A 17,289-nucleotide genomic window follows, 5' to 3' on the forward strand; every position below is an offset into this window, starting at 1 on the left:
ACTGTTAGACAACACTAAGCTTAAGTGTTGAGCAGCAAATAACAACAATTTGGTTATATTTGGTCGTTACAAATAATGTCACTTTATTTCTAAATCAGAATCCTGGATTTGCTGAAGCACCGGCACCAGAGAGGCGAGTTCCGTGAGCAACAAAGGGTCCCGCACAAGCCCGTCGTCAATGCCGCGGACAAGCTGCTCCATTTCAAACAGAAAGCGCCAGTCTTCCGCCTGCAGGTACCTGGATTTACCGTGGGTCTCCTGACTAGACTTTCTGAAGATGAGACGGTCAGACTGAAAGCTTCGCTCGGTTCGTACACAACAGCGATGGGTGTCAACATATTCCTTGTTGCATTGCAGACACACCGTGTCCCTTATATCCTTCTGGTCCTCCGTCGGAGTATTTGGTGTTCCATGCTGGCAGCAGGTGAGGCGCCGTTGTAGGGCGCCCAGATGCGTGTAGCCTTTTTTGCACACATGCCTCCCCAAAGTGATGGCGGACTGACTATCCCTGATGGCTGGATGCCTCAGCCGACATCTGTGGGCCACCAGCGCTGACTTCAGTTGAAACTGCTTCTGGCAGTACTCGCACGTAAGGTGTCCTGTCATGTGCTTCTCCTGGTAGTGGCGGCGGAGCCTTCCAATTTGCCGAAAATTCTGTACTCCGGGTCCATGCTTGTGGAATCTGCAATCGCTGCGTGGACAGTGGAAGCAGTTGACCAACTGGTGATCCGGAACAGGTAACTTGTGGGTGCATACAATGTGGTTGTGGTAGCGGACAAGACTCTTGTACACCTTGCCACACCACTCGCAACAGAAGCCAAGCTCATCCACAAGGTCACCCACGGCAACGACGGTGCACCTCCTGTTCTCCATTTCCACGCTCTCCTATTTCCATAGTAAAACTTATCTGATATGGCGCCGAGCTATCGACAGTGTTGGGTAAATTTGTGCAAGGCCCTTATGGTAAATTGAAATATCTTAGGTATAGCCATTTGATTGGTAATGCCTCAATATTCTAAATTTTAGAGTGCATAATTGATCAATTTTTTAATTAAGCTATTCCTAATGACGTAGGACCAAATACATTAGAATAAAAAGATGCGTGACGGCCATACATTGACCATACAAACGAGAAATTGTATATGTGTGCGTACTTGTGCTAGAAGACGATTTTCGGCCCGAAATAAATTTTCATTCAAGAAAATTTACATACATATTCTACATATTTGGAGTTTTTGGCAATTTTTTTGCAAAATTTCAACAGGGCACTGTGAGCAATACTTTTTAAAGCATTAACATTAATTTCATCAATATTTCAACTTATAAATAAAGTTGCTATCTAGAACTATAATTATTAGTTTTGTAATTTAAAACATAAATTTAACAAAATGAGAAAATACATATTTAAAAATATATTTTGTAAAAATAATACAAACATACATAGTTAAAAGTTAATATTTATAAAATAAATAAAAATATGCGACCTTTCTATTGTAAAATGTGCACAGATGCACTTGTCGGTTGTCACTGGATGCGTAAAAACAGCTGATGGCTGTAGAGTTCTCCGCCCTCTTGCTCCTAAACAAAAATTAAGAGCAGAATACTTTATATCCACCTTCTACTTCCTGAATTCTAGACATTTCTTACTGAGAGACAGGCGGCCCAAGAGATCTTAATCTTAATTGCTTGTACCTTTTGAAAGAATCTAGTATAACTTTTACTGGACGAATTCTAGACTATTAAAAATGTGATGATATATCAACACATTTATTAAAAGTGCGATCGTGACAGTTTTATGCGGCTTGTGAGCGCTAGAGTGGGCTTGGCAAAATGGGTTAACAAACTTGCGCTGCATCTTTGTCTCTAAAATCTGTATGCTTAATCTTAACCTTCTACCTTTAATAGTTCCTGAGATCTCGGCGTTCATACGGACAGAAGGACACAGCCAGATCGACTCGGCTATTGATGCTGATCATGAATATATACATATAGTGACGTATTCGGGTGGTCCAAACCGGCCACTTCAATTAAAACAGTATTGCACTTAATTGATTTTCCATAATGTATCCCAGCTGCGCAGCATCCGTTTCTAATAAAGAATTCTTTGGCAGCGGCACTCAGCCGTTCTTGTAAACATCCTAAAACCTGACATAAGCCGATTTGACTGCTCTCTTTGAACCTTCTCCTTATCTTAAGAACCCAAGAGCGAGGCTCTCCCGAGATACAAATATTGTTCAAATAATGAGGGTTCTCTCAATTCAATTTGCATTTGATTTTTACTCTTAAAAAAACTAAAACGTTAAAACTATTTCTCCGATCATTTTTTATTTCTTAGCGTTGTCCTTAGTCAACTGACGGGGCATTTATTCGACTCAAATAAAAAATATAACAACTAATTTTACTATATATATGTATATATTTTACTGTATATCGGAAACGCTTCCTTCTGTCTTTTACATATGTACATTTCAACGAATCTAGTATACCCTTTTACTCTACGGTTAACGGGTATAATAAGTTCTTTCTAAATGATTATGCTTATCATTTTAACAACAACATTTTAACCAAAAACGGTGTGATGACCAAACCATTTTCATATTCAGCATGAATTTACCGATTCAGACAAATCGTTCATACATACAAACAATATTATTACTTTACCATTAAACAAACCATTTCCAAGAAAGAATTTTTCATAGACCTAAAGCACATCGACTTTGTGGGTGGATATACATACATATGTACAATTTTTCGACTCAACTGTTTACACTGTAGTTTTACGAAAGAGAATTTCGATTTAAAAAATTTTTAGTTTTCGATGGTCGACCATTTGATTTATAAATAAGCAGTATTATCTTTAATTAGGCTGCTTTTAACTGCAAGTGCAGTTTATTCATACGATTACAAAGCATGACGATAGATGATTATGCTATTAGGTTTGATTAAACCATTTTTATGAAATATAAATTATTATATTATAAATATAAATTAATTATAAATTTACAAACTCTTATTCCATTCCAGAATCGATAGTTCTGGAATGATACTAGTGCTCAGCAACGCCAAAACAGTCAATAATAGATATTTGAAGTGTCAGCGGAATCGACGTCTGACAAAACAACTGCTTCACTTCATTAGAATTGTGTGATATATTCCACAGACCAGATCATTGGAAGAGAAGTCAATCGTGCGTGAGAGAAGCCAGAAGAGAAGCCACCCGCGACATTCCGAAGTAACCATTTCTGTAGGGTCAGACGTACATACAAACAACATTCATATAAATTGCTCGTGCTGTTCATTGGTTACCGCCTTTAGTCGCTACCTCGCTCGCACACGCGCTCAACACCTACCCTTACCCGTCAAAAATACCGACCTTCTTCTTGCCACGCCCGTAAAGATGGCTCCTAAGAAGCATAGTGGGTTTATGATGTTCGTAAACGAGTGGAGAAACCGGAACGCCGAGGGCCGACGCATGACGCTGGCGCAGGCTGTTTCCCACTGCGGCACCATATGGGAGGTAAGTTTTGGTCGATGCTGCGGATCTACCCTGTAATAAATGAAGCCTTTTCAGAAAATGAACACCCAGCAGCGTGGTCCGTACAACTCAGGCGGCAAGGACGCAAATGTGGCGCAACGCGCCAAAAGGGAAAGTTCCAACGGCCACGGCCAGGTGGACAAGGCCCAAAGGGAGGCCACCGAGAGCTTGATGGACATGAAACGTACCATCGAGCGCCTCGTGCTAAACGCCAAGATGTCCCATGGTAAGTCACACATTTCGAAGACATTTGGATTCGACTAACTCCAATCGCTGCCGCAGATCTGGAGAATGCCAAGTTTGTCTTCGTTGCCTTCAACTACTTCACTAAAGCCTTGACCACCGACGTCTATGTGCCCGCCGAGTTTGCGGCATGCGAATATTCGTTGAAGGAGGGAATCCGATCCATCTACAGCACCATGATTGACCCCGGTCAGATCATTTTTGGGCAAGGTAGCGATGCCCTGCTTCACTCTTCAACCACTCACGACCTGCCGCTGCCGCCCAACGCGCTGGGGGAGAAGAACATGACCAAGCTGTACCGCAACATTGTTGACTACTTATCCAAATGCCAGGGAAAAGGCAAGACCCTAGTAGTCTTTACACCCGCCGAAAATATTACCATGGTGAAGTCATGCTTCCGCTATTTGGAGTGCGATGATGACTTCAGGGACGGGGGCGAAAAAATCCAGGTGTTTGATATCCAGTACTTGCTATTCATATTGAAGAAGGAGGTCATGAATGTCGCTGATTTGAATGACGAGAAAATCAACAAATTCGCGACGGATGCTTTTTTTAAGAAAGACTTTTTCGAGTTTACCGCAGGGATTGCGTGTCAGGTAAGATTCTGTTCCCAATTCTGATAACCCCTAGTTGACTTCCTTCCTGATTACTTTTGCAGTACCACGAGGATAATGATCGAACCAAGTACTGTACCCAGAGTATGGTGACTAGATGGGCGTATACCTTCACTGATTTTATGTGCGGAGACCTGGCCATAACCGTCCAACCCGGAAAGCACATACCTGCCCAAACAAAACCCAACTACCTTATCATAAGCTCGTACGCCTCCTCACTCGACCACGAGTCCTCCTTCGACTCTTTTTATTCGCTTCCCGGATCTGGGGTCAAGAAGGAAAGCCAACCCGAAGCTTGTTCGCTTTCTAGCAGTCGACTTTCCGTCGCATCAAGCTCCTACAAGCCCATAGACCACACTTCCTTTGCCGCAAATTTAAACGAAGTTTCTGAATTCCCCAGCCTCGGCATGCGTAATTCTAGTAAGCATCACGGTATCGCCGCTAGTGCTCAGCGGGAATGGAACGCTAGGAACTTACCGACGCACTCGCGTTTAATTCGGAAGGTTTCAGACAACGACTTCTCCGTAAACGGCGCTGATGGGAAACTTAAAAAATAAGCCACTTTGGTCTATCAATTGGACTAAGAAACAATGATTCCTTATAGATAATTTTCTTATCGCATTAAACTGTACAAATACTATTACTTGTATTTAAAAATAAATTCGTTCAAACGGACAGGGCCAGCATCAAGTATTTATTTATTTTAGTTCTGCTAAATAAATATTTTTAAGACCTAATATGTGGGCAGTAATGAAAGAAAGACATGATATTTTTGATGGCGACAAATTCTAATTAGCTAAGTGGGGCCAAGCTCAAAATAATCTATGTTTATGGTATTCCATGGAAATGCAGTTGTGCCATTAGAAACTGCTCCTATTAAAACCCCTGTTAAATATTGTGCATAAAATTGTTCAACGGGTCATTATAATACAAAGTGCAAAGGCCAAAAAGAGTCGAGTTCATATTCTTACACTTGTAGCTTTTTAAGTGGCTCGACTTGGAGAGGAGTTTTTAGAGTTGCGAGATACAGATGCAATGCTTTGCGGATCTTGCTGAAGCACGAGACGAGTAAAGGCTAAGCTGAGGAGAAGTGCCTGGCCTAGAAGCTCGCGCTGGTAGCGCTCTTGTTGTGAGAATTCGAGGCGTAGGTCAGCGGGAAAGTCGATCTGTTTGTGCAGCTTCAACGGGGGCTCTGTTTCGGGGATCTGATGTTCCACGTTGTAATGGGTTCGCATCATGGCCAATATCGTATCCTCGGACGACACGCGCTCAGTACCCACCATGTGATTAAATAGTCGGGCTGAGAGAAAACGTCGCATGTAGTAGACGTTGTTCGTCTTGTTCTCGTCGCCATCTGATCGGGCCATCAAGGAGAAGCTCATGATTGCGGAAACCTGGGCCTTCTGGATGTTCACGTTCTGTTGATCGATGCTCCCTGGGTTGCTGCTGGCCTGGGCCATTTGTGGACTCTCCATGACGTAGCAATCGGCCACGGGTATCTGGTGAGATACATAGAGGCATCGGCGGGAAAGTTCTGACAAATGCAGCTTCTTGTCGTTCAGCTCATGGTGCTGCCAGTGCGTGAGCAGACAGGGAGCTTCGTTGCTTCCGATCTTTAATCGCGCCCAGCTTACACTGGTCACTCCGATGCGCACCCCTACAGCAGATACAATACGTGAACGCTGTCCCTCGTCCATGGCCGGTGTTATAAAGGGCGCGACTCGTGCAGTCTTTGGTCTATTTTCCCCTACTTGTGCGCTCCCACTGCTCGGCGGCGCAAGCAGACTCTTAAAGAACTTGGTGGTCACCTTCAGTCCGAATCCCTCCACATACAGGATGTCGCTGAGTTCCTGCAGCGGTCCGTGACGGTTCTTCCAGTTTTGCAGCTTGGTTGCCCTTGCCTTGGTTATGTCGTAGCTGGGCGGGATAATCAGTATTTGTGCAAGGCAAAGTGCAGGAGTGGCTACCTACTTGGCTATCTGATTCATGCTGCTTTCATTAATCGTCTTCAAGATCTTCAAACGATCTGCATCCGAGTAGGCGGGCAAGAGGCCGATGGCTTGGTCACATTCCGGCTGACCCGATCTGTGTTGCTGCGTGGACGAAAGTCTTAGGCATTTTGTCGTTACGCCCAACAATGATCGCCGGCACAACATATTTTCCAGTATATGATTTATATTTGTTGTTACTTAATTTGATATCGTCTATACAGCTGTTCGGTTAGTGGGACCAAGCTCATTTTTTCAGTTTTTCTAATTAATCGATATACAATGCTACACCATCGACGGCTACAAACAATTTATAGCAACTAATTGTTAAGTGAAAAAGATGAGAGAAAAGGCATGTATTTCACACAGCAATCATTATACATTTTAGGTAAAACTACAAAGGAAATAATTTATAAATATAATATAAATCACATTATTAATTAATTTTTAAAGAAGAAGAAACTGGAGCAGTCCGTATAGTATGGCTAAAGAAAAATGCTAAAATCGCAGCACTGCACGCTCTCTGTCCTCTCACATTCTCTTTCACTCTCGCTGCGGGAACTCGAAGTTCCAGTCGGAACGTCAACGTCGAGTGGGCAGTCGTACGTCGATTGTTGAGCGGCTGTGGCACATATATAAACAATAAATACAATTCGTAATTTTAATTGAATTAAGACAATAACAACAACGGTTTCTGGGACTCGGTTGCCTTGCCATATGTGACACAAAGCACACACATGCGACCGTAAACTCAGAACTCTGTATTTGCGCGAATGTGGGTGCATAAAAGTGAAATTTCACAGCGACAAGTGGAAAAGAAAACGGAGAAAGGCAGAGCTGTGGCCAAAAGAAAATCCTGGTCATGTCATGCAACAATAACAACAACTATAAAAACAAAACCACGTACGGCTATTCGAACAACAATGATACCAACTGCATCATGCAGAAGCCAGTGCCCGCCTCCACCGCACCCGCCTTCCCTCAGCTGATCCAGGCCAGCTGTTCCAACGCCGTGGAGGTGGATCCACCAGACAGCATTGTGGGGGCTGCCGGCAACTCCGAAGCTCTCTTCGCCGCCCAGCGCACACCGGACACGTCGGAGGACAGCGAATGTGACCCGTTTCTAGCCAGTCGGAGAGCTACCCGCTCCTCCGCCACCACCTCTGTGCTACACAACCGGAAGCGCAACTCGTGTTGGGGACGAGCCCACAGCTTTCTCACCCGCAACTGGTACCTGGGCTGCTTAGTGCCCGCCACCATTCTAGGCGCCCTCGTCTTCATCGGATGGGCGACGCGGGACTATGCTCGCCAATTGCTCTTTTGGATCGAAATGCAGAACGCCTGGATAACATTTGCCGTCTACATGGGGCTCTTCGCTCTTGTCAGCTTCCCCGTGGTGGTGGGCTACTTCGTTCTGCTCATCACCGCCGGTTACCTGTTCGGCTGCCTGCGCGGTTGGGTCACCGTGATCCTGGGCGCCAATATCGGCATAGCCGTGGCCCATGCCACCATTCGCAGCTGCCGGCACCGCATTCCCGTCCAAAGGTGAGTTGCGCGTCTGGTGACACTTCATCGACTTCTTAAAATCATATATTTATGCGTCTTTAGTTTAAAACTGCTTCGATATTCCAGAAACTAATTTGTGCACTTTTACACGTCATAAGCGGCATAAAGCGTAAAATTTAAAAAGCTAAAAATCGAAGCTCCGTTGAAAATACAGAGTTTATTTATCTGTTCGTTGAGTAGTGTTAAATACTACGCATACAAATCCCCAACTGTTGAAAATTAGGTGTACTATCTTCTAAAGTCATGCGCTTTGCTCTTGTAGGTACACTCCGTTGAAAATAATTAATTGTGTCTATGTATCCTTGATAAAGATCTCCAACCGATTCCATTTGTCCGTTTGTCTGTTGTGATTTAACAAACTAATCCGCGCAATTTGGTTTTAAGTCATTGCCGCGATCACAAACGCAGTAACCTGTTCTACACTTCTTAAAAAATATTTCAGTTTTTAAATAATAAATTCATCTCTCCAATAATCAAGAAACAGTGGTCACGCACAAAACGTTAATATTTTTAATACTTTTAAGCGGAAAACTGATCTTTGTATTGACAAGTGCTACAGAGTCCATATGCCCATTTTACGAGTAGTACATATTTAAATTTATTGCGATCAGGGAACCCTATCTTCCATAAGTCTCGCTTTCTTGTATCTAGCCCTTATATTACCCATTGCTCTGTGTGCTTTTTGTATTCTCCAATGCTGCGGTTTCTTCGAAATTTTAAGTATTATGCCTGGCAAGAGGTGCGTCGCGGTTGTTCCGTAGTGGCCCCACCGGATAGGAGTGATGTGCTTCTGGTGCTGCCAACGGTCTGGCCCTCCGAGCTTACCAAGAGGATCCGCCCGCTCTCAGTGCCCGACCTGATCGAGAAGTTCTCCTGCGATGCCCCTGGCGGACAGTTCGCCACAATGTCCGAGTACCTGCGCAGCGATCCACGGCCCGACGGAGTTCTCCTGCCGGATGAAATTGATCTGCACCGAAAAATGTCCCTGGACGACCTTAATTCTTATATGCACGCGAAGGACGCATTCAAAGAGCCGCACAGGAAAAACCGCATATTTTCGCACGTTCTTGTGGTGGCCGGAGCTGACTCAGCTCGGAGTTACCCCTTTCGGCAGAGGCCTGACTTCCTCTATCTTTGCGACTGCTTGAGACCAGGGGCAGCATTGGTTCTCACCCGCAGCCGAAAGCGAAATACTGGCGCGTTGCTCTTTCTTTCCCAGGATGTGGACTCCCAGCTGTCCACCATTTTTAGCCATATGCACTACGTGGACGACGTTCTGCCCCTCGCAATGCTTAAGAAAAGTTTACTCTGGCTGTTAAGGGATCACTCGCCCGAGCTATGGCACTTCTACGACCCATCGAGTCCTGTCAGTTGTATAGTGCAAGAGGTGGCTAATGAAGCCAAGATTCCTATGGGCAATCCCCGATACATCCTCCAGTACACACGCACCGTCAAGACCTCGCGGGAGCTGAGAGCCCTGCGTCGGGCTAACGCCACCGCTGCGGACTCCATGGCGGAGGTAATCGCACAGCATCATCAGATTCCTCAGGAGCTGGCCGCTTCATTTGACTACAAGTGCCGTTTGCGCCACGCTCGTCCCGACGTGACAAAAACTTCGTGCGGATTGGATGGCAATGGGCTGTGGCAGATGGACGCTGGATGTCAGTACGGAGGCTACGAGGGGGGACTGGCCAGATGCTGGCCCAGCTCGGGGCGATTCACGCCGCCCCAGAAAATGATTTATGGTGCGCTGTTGGACATGCGTCGGGATCTGTGCTCGTTGATACAGTACGCAGGATGTGAGGGTGCCGTCCGCACACCTCTGGAACTGCACGCCGCCTATTTAATCCTTCTGGCTCGGCACCTAAGGGAGCTCCGCGTGTTGCCTAAGGGTGTCAGCAGTGCAGCCGAGACAGTGGAGTTGGCTCGCAAGTACAACTGCTCCCCAGTCGTGGTCTCGCACGTGGGTCTGGGAAAGCGAGACACCAGTCGCAGACTCCTTGACTATCCCTTCGCTCCCGGAAACGTGATGTCGCTGCGGCTGTCAATCTCTATTCCCGATGACTGCTGCCAGGCCTACCCCGAGTTCCGGGGCATTCTTTGTCAGCTTGGCGACACCCTGCACGTCCGGGATGATTACTCCGTGGATCTACTTACCGCCGCCTGCCCCAGCGAGCCCCAGGACATAGAAGTCTGTCTACCTGCAAGCCGAACCAGATCGCATAGATTGCGGAATGACGGTGATCAAAGTGGATCTTGTGACACACGACAATTGCAAAGCCACGGTGACGGCGACTGAGCAAATACATTTGCCCAAGGAATATCTGATAAGGGCAGTTATTCCGCAAAATCGATATCGCGTATCCACATCGCCGGTACATATAAATGTGTTGTATGTTTTGTATATAGGTACTAAACGCTCATTTGTCATTAAACCCGTTTGCAATTAAAACCCGCCTCATTGGGTAAATCCCCCTTTAACGCTCAGTCGGTTTTGATCTCCTTATCAGACATTTGTCGCGCCTGATAGCAGCAAGCTTTTAATTTCCGACAATTACTAAACTAGGTTCCAATACCCAGCGGACATAATTAATCAATTACAGAGGCTTATGAATTTTCTTTAAAAATAACACATTTATTTAACATCACATTTACCAAATAGGCACACCTAATTAAAGGTTATTTGTGTGATAGCATGAAATCAATGCCTACCAATTTTTATGAGGGAGCGTAAACTGTTTCATCGACGAACGGTGGAACTGGCTGATAGCCCCAATAATCATTTCCTGATTGTTGGATAAACTCAATTAGAGTCAGTAGTTGGGTGTAATTATGTATATATGTACATATGTATACTTAATAAATTAAGTGATGAGACCCGTTCGATTGCATCTATTTGCAGGCTGATCAAGAATGATACGGGACGAGCCATTCTTCGCGTCATTTCTGGCCCAAAGGCATTTCGAGTCGTTCTCTTTACCCGACTTACCCCCATTCCCTTCGGAGTGCAGAATGTGATATTCGGAGTAAGTGACTAGATTTTGTCAGATCTATTGTTATTCTTGAACTTGTTGTTCAGAAAAGGGCGAGTTCGAAATATCTAGATATTCTCTTATTGTTTGCCAATTTGTCACTTCAAGAATTTTATTTATTAACTTTAAGAATTCGAACGTAAAATTAAATGGAACAAATTGAAAATGGACCAAATATTCGTCACACTGACATGTAAATAAAATTTTGCAAAGCTTTGTGAATCTATATGAATAATTATTTATACTGCAATATTTAAATAGCTAATTATACGAATAATACAGAGACGGTTACGTTGTATACCTAATATATGTGCATATTCGTCAAGTTTCTATGCAGTTAAACTGAACAAAAACCAGTTTTCCTTAAAAATTAGGTGCTAAATCATGGCACGCTTAAACCATTTAGTTTCTATATCACACTATTATTTTCACAGATCAGTTCCATCAACACAAGAGACTACCATGTGGCCACGCTGATTGGTTTGCTGCCAGCCCAAACCATCAATGTTTACTTGGGTTCCACGCTAAGGTCCATGCATGAAGTGCTCAGTGATAACGATACCAAACTGACGGGGTATATCAGCTTCCTGTTTGAGGTATGTTCGCTTTGGATCGCAATTGACCTCTTCTTAGATCATATGCCTAATAGTTTTTGAGTTTGTACATTTGAATTGCTTCATTATTGCTGTTTAATAAGTCCACAAGCTCTTTGTTTAATTATCTTGTTTTATCTTAAGTTATTTAATCCACAATGTGTCTTTTGTGTCTTTAAGGTAATTTGCGGCGTGGCCTTGATGTTCTGGGTATTGCAGAAGGCCAGAAAGGAGCTGTCTGAGACGTTGCTGAGCGCTGATTACAATAACGAGGGCAAGCATCCCGACGTACAAGTTTAACAGGAGCCACTTGGGGAACGGAGTCCTACAGGACCCCCAGCCAAAGAGAATCTCCTGGACTTTAACAGAAGACTGCGTTTTTGCATTACCTAGTTCAAACTAAGGCGGTTTTCGAGTTGTTTTATTTATTTATGCTCAAGGCAATGCCATTGAAACCAAACATTAAGCTAGCCTTAGCAGATACGGATTCAAATCACACTCGTTCCCTAAAACTGTATGAGGGTGTGTCATGCTTCACATCACACATTACTTCTAAGAATTCCTGAGATGTACATTTATAAATAAGTCAAAGCCTCGCTCAAAGACCGCTAGCTCGAAGACTCGATTGTTGGTCATAATGCTGCTCTATAATGTTGTTCAATTATTAGTTTGTAAGCGAATAAGCAAATAAATGAGCTCTAAAGTACAACTTTTCTACATCATCATTGTGCTGTTTCTCCAACTGCGAGGGCTCTTGCTCATATGAAATTTAAACGCTTCCTCCAGTGTCTCCAGGGCAAATTCCACGTCTTCGGCACAAAGACACAGTGGCGGTCTCATGCTCAGCACCTGAAGAGAAGAGGAAACTTCAAATAATGCGAAAATTATTATTATATTAATGACCCTCCGTCCTACAGTGTAGCATCAAAAAATGTAATCTGGAAATTTTACATTTCATGGGATCTTTTTACTGGTCAAGGCCAGGTACTAAATTTAAAACTGAAACAACAATTGTTGTTCTAAAAGATTGTGCTTTAGGAATAACTTGTAAGGTAATTGTCAAATAATGTTCGTGCGCTTAAACTTTTGAAAATCTACATTGGTACCCAATTTTTACACGTTTAATACGTGCTATATATGTAGTGCATACTTTCAGTCATTTTGTATTTAATGCTTATGTTGTGTCAAAATTTTATATGTATATCCTGCTACCAATAATTTATCCTTTTCGAACCGTCCAAGATGCTAGAATTTGCATTTTCAAAAAGATAGAGCTTGGGAATGTCTTCTGATTTCTATATAAATAAATGGTTATACCGATTTTTAAGATAAGTGGGTGAGTACATTTAGAATGGTGCGTATGCTGATCGTAGATTATAGCCATATTCCGAGCTTAGGGTTGCCAAGTAAATTACAATTTGGAATCGAAGTGCTGAGGATTATTTTTTTTTTTCATGTGCAAATATCAACTTGAATCATAAAAGTGTACACGTGTGCAATCGAGGTTTTAGAGAATCCAAGAGTGAGTTATGTGTAAGTTTGACAAGAGCGTTTGAGGGATCAATATGGAACTACTTCACTCCCACAGATGGTAATGGCAAAGATGCAAGGTAATCTGGCTAGCAGTAGACTGTGGATTTTCTGGGGTGATTTGCCCCGCCCATTTGGGAAACGCAGTAACATATACTAGTCTTGTGGGATCTTCAACAATTTAATGTATAAAAACCAATTCTTTTAAATATTGAACAGTTGACGATTTAGAGGTCCATAAGTCTTTGTTAGGAGTAACTACTTAGAGATCTGCTTAGATAGCTTAGATAGTTAATAAATGCAGCTGAGACCATCCTACAAACGCTCTCCCGTGTATGTGTACTCGTCTTCTCCAATCTTCATTAGTTATTCTCGGGTAGAGTCTCCGTGATGGCCAGGGCCAGCACATCCACGGCGAACTTGGCATCAGCCAGCGTGATGCACATGGGAGGCTTAATGCGCAGAACCTGTGGAAATGGAAGGGAAATGATGCACACGTAGAAACAGGAGAAGATGATCAAAGAGTCGTTCTCGGTGGAGACTCTTCAACGAACACGAATTTTTGTTAGTCGGACGTGCAGTACGAAGACAAACGAGCCCAAATGAGGATGAACTTATCCCTCAAGAAGGCTCACTTACGTTTCCATGAAGACCGCCGCGTCCAAGGAGCACTCCTTGGTCCTTGCACTTCTCCCAGATGTCCAGGACGTGGGGCGTAGCCAGAGGGGTACGCTTTTCACGATTGCCCACCAGCTCGACGCCGATCATCAGGCCTTTTCCCCGCACGTCGCCAATAATCTCGAAGCGCTGCTGCAATTCAGCCAGACCTTTGAGGAAGTACGTGCCCACTTCAAGGGAGTTGCGCTGCAGTTGCTCCTCCTCGATCACGTCCAGCACGGCAATGCCCACGGCACTGGCCATCGGGTTCCCCCCGTAAGTGTTAAAATGCAGGGCCTGGCTCAGGGATGCCGCGATCTCTGGCGTGGTGACAACGGCTGCCAGTGGGAAGCCGTTCCCAATGCCCTTGGCCATGGTGACTATGTCGGGGACATAGTCGTGGCTCTCGAAGCCCCAGAAGTGCTCACCGGTTCGCCCGAAGCCAGTCTGAACCTCGTCGGCCACAAAGAGTCCTCCATTAGCTCTGACCAGAGCTGCTGCCCGCTTGAGGTACCCTTTTGGGAACTGAACCGTTCCGCCGACCCCCTGGATTGACTCTGCAAACATAGCAGCCACCTTGCCGCGCGGCAGGGAATACTTGAAGGTCTCCTCCAGCTCATTATAGTAGGCGTCACCGGCCTGGCAGCCTACGGTGCACTGGCATTTGCGGGTGGTCTGCACAGGGGAGTCCCGGCAGTTTGAGCCGCCCCAAATGCCCTGGTACGGATCGGGGTTCATCACGTGCACAAGTCCGCTGTTCACCCCGGGCAGTGGAAAGCGCCAGGTGGAGTGTGCCGTGAGGCCCATGGTGTAGGGGGACATTCCGTGGTAGCAGTTGCGCAAGGAAAGGATATCCTGGTTGCCTGTGTAAAGGCGCGCCATTAACATAGCAAGATCGTTGGCCTCCGAACCGGAGTTCACAAAGCACACGCTCTTGAGGTCTCCTGGGAACTTGGCCACCAATCGCTCGGCATACTCGTGGATCTTGGGGTGCATGTAGATGTTTGTCGTGTGCCACAGTTTGGCAGTCTGCTCGCTGAGCGCCTGGTTAACCTTTCTAGAAATGAACAAAATATGCCATTACATTCTTAGAGAAAAGGAGCAATAAAAAAACCATTACAATGTGCGGTAGTTTAAAAAATGCTTCACTAAAGTTAACTTAATTTTTGAAGATAACCTAACGAGACTTAGTCCATGTATATTTATTTTTATTTTACAACAGAGCATCTATGTTTTAATGGCCCCATAAAAAGAGGTAAGTAATTAAATAATATTAAATTGCACAAAAGTTGGCATTATCAGTTTTGCCCTCCATTGTAATGTCCTATTTCTTGAATCGAAAATAAAACGACAATTCGGTATTTGCTTAAACCGAATTAAATCACACTTAAATCTCATTTTTAAAACATTTTAAAAATCCTCTTTTTCTTATCAAATAATAAATATGTATTTATCATTTAAATTCATATCATTTCCTTATTTGCGTAAAGCCTAATAATTTTCCCTCCTGCTTACGGGTGACAATGTCCAACGGACACAGTAACGATTCCACCAAACATGTCCAGGTAGCGCCGGCCCTCATGATCGTACAGCCACTGCATGTGGCCAGCGTGGATCACAAGTGGCTTTTTGAAGTGGGCCAGCAGATTCGGTGTCAGGTGGTTGCGTCGGGTCTTGAGAATCTGCTCGTAGGTGGAGCCCTCGTAGGCCGCCGGGCGGTGGTTGCAGTCGGGCATCTCGCCCTGCATCTGTGCTATCATGGCGGGGGCTGCCTTTGAGTGCACCGATGAGCTGGAGCTCCTACGGACCGAGGACCTGGGAAGGAGCTGCCGGGTCTGAGCTGTTAGGCAAAAGGAGAAAAATGTTCAAAAATGAATACCGTTTTTATTGAAAGCTGGCTCATTAGCCTTTTACTGGTATTGTTTAGATCAATATTAATCCATACCAAATACCAGATAGTAATGTTTTCTTTCGCTTTACCAACTGAGAAAGGAGTATCTAACATTCGAGGAAATCGTTTGCTTTGCTTGTACTTTTGACTGTTAATTAAGCACTTGGTGTTCGATCAATGTTTGATACGATTCGAAAGCTAAGATACTCCTAAAAAACACATTTGTCGCAAGCAAAAGAAACAAGACTTTTAACCGTTCTCATTTGAATGTTGTGCTCAGAGCAACGATCTATGCCCTTGAGCTTAAATTTTCATGCAAGAAAATCATTTACTACCTATTTAATATTTATTACGAAGGAGAACTCAATCCAAAGGGAACGAATTAAAAAGCACACAACACTTTTTCAGCATCGACTTTTCAAAAAATATAACATTCGTGTCTAATATATGAAGTTTCCAAACTTGGGTTAGACACTAAACTTTCAGATAACAACGTAAAAAAAATTACTTATCTGAGAAATGCAACCCTTCCGAAACCACCAGTTCCGTTTTTATACCCTTTACACGTAAAGTAACGTTAAACAATTTTTTCTCATTGTACTCCCCAATTTCTATCGGTATCGCAGAGAAACGGGTATCTGATAGTCGGGGACCTCGAAAATAGCATTCTCTCTTGTATAATACTCAAATCCTGAAACTCCTGCATCTGTTACCAAAGTTAAGAAAGAAACACCACATATCTTAAACACATAATTTAATTTAGTTAAGGTAGGATTGAAAATTTTTTTTATCTGAAACATCACAAAAGTAGTTAGTAAATTTCAAGATTAAAGATCAGTCGTATGTATACAACATGTCTATTTTCACAACTGTTGATATTGGCATAAATTGAACTAGAACGCAATTTCCTAGTAAACTTGTGTTTGCCCGGCGTATTTATTTAATCAGAAAAGTGTGCTGCTCTTGCCCACGTGAGGTTCGAGTTCTGAACTATGCACAATTCGTAAAAAGGTCATTGGCCGTGGGAAGTGTTCTCCAATTGCCTGTATTCAAATGCTTCTGATGCGCAATTGGGACCACAACTGGATTGTTTATTAAGACTGAGCAGATCTACACAATTCAACTGATAAGAACTGGCCCCCTGCCAACAGCCTAGGCCACTTTAAAACCTAGTGAGATTGGGACTAGCTTTGGACTGCCAGCAACCTGTCAAAGTAAAAACTCTTATCACCCTTATCTGAACAAACACTAAATTTGACCGAACGTGGCGTTTAAATTACTTTTACACTGCGTATGCTATGTCCACAGATTCTTAAATAGTGGCAAGTAACTATATAAGATTCTAGTTTCCATCAGAGTCAGGCGATTTTTCTTTTCAGCTGTAATGTAAATGAATTACAACAAAAGAGGCCAAAATGGGGAAAACTTACCTAACACTCGCTTGGATATCATTTTTGGTTTCGGATTCTTTTCTACGCTCCTATCACTTTCTATGTAAACTTTTCTGGTTTGGATGCACTTTTTGAACTCGAATCAACTGTGTGGCACGTGTTTTTCGCGAGGACAGTCGTCCACTAGTAACGGCGGAGGTGAAGCAACTGATAGGCGGGCACGATTGCGATTCCAGTGACGGCGGAGAA

At 43.8% G+C, this 17,289-nt stretch overlaps 6 protein-coding genes across 12 annotated transcripts, besides 4 other annotated features; 3 read left to right on the forward strand and 3 right to left on the reverse strand.

Annotated features, from left to right (window-relative positions):
• Positions 1-34: 34 nt before the first annotated feature.
• On the forward strand, positions 35-5,066 carry mael (maelstrom). 4 transcript variants are annotated; one of them, NM_001316461.1, is made up of 5 exons: positions 35-307; positions 3,025-3,517; positions 3,572-3,761; positions 3,818-4,374; positions 4,437-5,066. In NM_001316461.1, the coding sequence occupies exons 2-5, from the start codon at positions 3,398-3,400 to the stop codon at positions 4,947-4,949; spliced, it is 1,380 nt and encodes a 459-aa protein (NP_001303390.1). In that variant the 5' UTR covers positions 35-307; positions 3,025-3,397; the 3' UTR covers positions 4,950-5,066. The 4 variants fall into 4 exon arrangements, with proteins under 4 accessions (NP_001303390.1, NP_524217.1, NP_788566.1 ...); NM_079493.4 differs by lacking the exon at positions 35-307 and having other exon boundaries at positions 3,065-3,244; positions 3,316-3,517; NM_176388.3 differs by lacking the exon at positions 35-307 and having other exon boundaries at positions 3,065-3,517; positions 3,563-3,761.
• CG14451 (uncharacterized protein) lies at positions 62-923 on the reverse strand. Its single transcript, NM_141153.2, has one exon. It carries the CDS (start codon positions 871-873, stop codon positions 79-81), a length of 795 nt encoding a protein of 264 aa, NP_649410.1. The 5' UTR covers positions 874-923; the 3' UTR covers positions 62-78.
• Positions 1,078-1,253: a mobile genetic element.
• Positions 1,734-2,514: a mobile genetic element.
• Positions 1,991-2,403: a mobile genetic element.
• Positions 5,066-6,621, reverse strand: CG14450 (uncharacterized protein). 2 transcript variants are annotated; one of them, NM_141154.4, is made up of 2 exons: positions 6,364-6,621; positions 5,066-6,309 (listed from the first exon to the last, which is right to left on the reverse strand). In NM_141154.4, exons 1-2 carry the CDS (start codon positions 6,546-6,548, stop codon positions 5,376-5,378), a joined length of 1,119 nt encoding a protein of 372 aa, NP_649411.1. In that variant the 5' UTR covers positions 6,549-6,621; the 3' UTR covers positions 5,066-5,375. The 2 variants fall into 2 exon arrangements, with proteins under 2 accessions (NP_649411.1, NP_001262219.1); NM_001275290.1 differs by having other exon boundaries at positions 6,360-6,621.
• Positions 6,622-6,942: 321 nt separating this feature from the next.
• CG11367 (uncharacterized protein) lies at positions 6,943-12,278 on the forward strand. Its single transcript, NM_141155.4, has 4 exons — positions 6,943-7,925; positions 10,849-10,972; positions 11,413-11,574; positions 11,752-12,278. Exons 1-4 carry the CDS (start codon positions 7,243-7,245, stop codon positions 11,869-11,871), a joined length of 1,089 nt encoding a protein of 362 aa, NP_649412.1. The 5' UTR covers positions 6,943-7,242; the 3' UTR covers positions 11,872-12,278.
• Positions 8,598-10,432, forward strand: CG32454 (uncharacterized protein). The gene has a single exon (NM_168959.2). The coding sequence runs from the start codon at positions 8,641-8,643 to the stop codon at positions 10,243-10,245; it is 1,605 nt and encodes a 534-aa protein (NP_730740.1). The 5' UTR covers positions 8,598-8,640; the 3' UTR covers positions 10,246-10,432.
• On the reverse strand, positions 10,845-17,252 carry CG11241 (uncharacterized protein). 3 transcript variants are annotated; one of them, NM_001316460.1, is made up of 4 exons: positions 17,080-17,252; positions 15,274-15,598; positions 13,741-14,815; positions 10,845-12,420 (listed from the first exon to the last, which is right to left on the reverse strand). In NM_001316460.1, exons 1-4 carry the CDS (start codon positions 17,099-17,101, stop codon positions 12,286-12,288), a joined length of 1,557 nt encoding a protein of 518 aa, NP_001303389.1. In that variant the 5' UTR covers positions 17,102-17,252; the 3' UTR covers positions 10,845-12,285. The 3 variants fall into 3 exon arrangements, with proteins under 3 accessions (NP_001303389.1, NP_730741.2, NP_649413.3); NM_168960.4 differs by having other exon boundaries at positions 11,984-12,420; NM_141156.4 differs by lacking the exon at positions 10,845-12,420 and adding an exon at positions 13,268-13,568.
• Positions 16,272-16,324: a mobile genetic element.
• Positions 17,253-17,289: the final 37 nt, after the last annotated feature.

Source organism: Drosophila melanogaster, chromosome 3L (genome assembly GCF_000001215.4).
Source record: "Drosophila melanogaster chromosome 3L".
Classification (NCBI taxonomy): Eukaryota; Metazoa; Arthropoda; class Insecta; order Diptera; family Drosophilidae; genus Drosophila; species Drosophila melanogaster.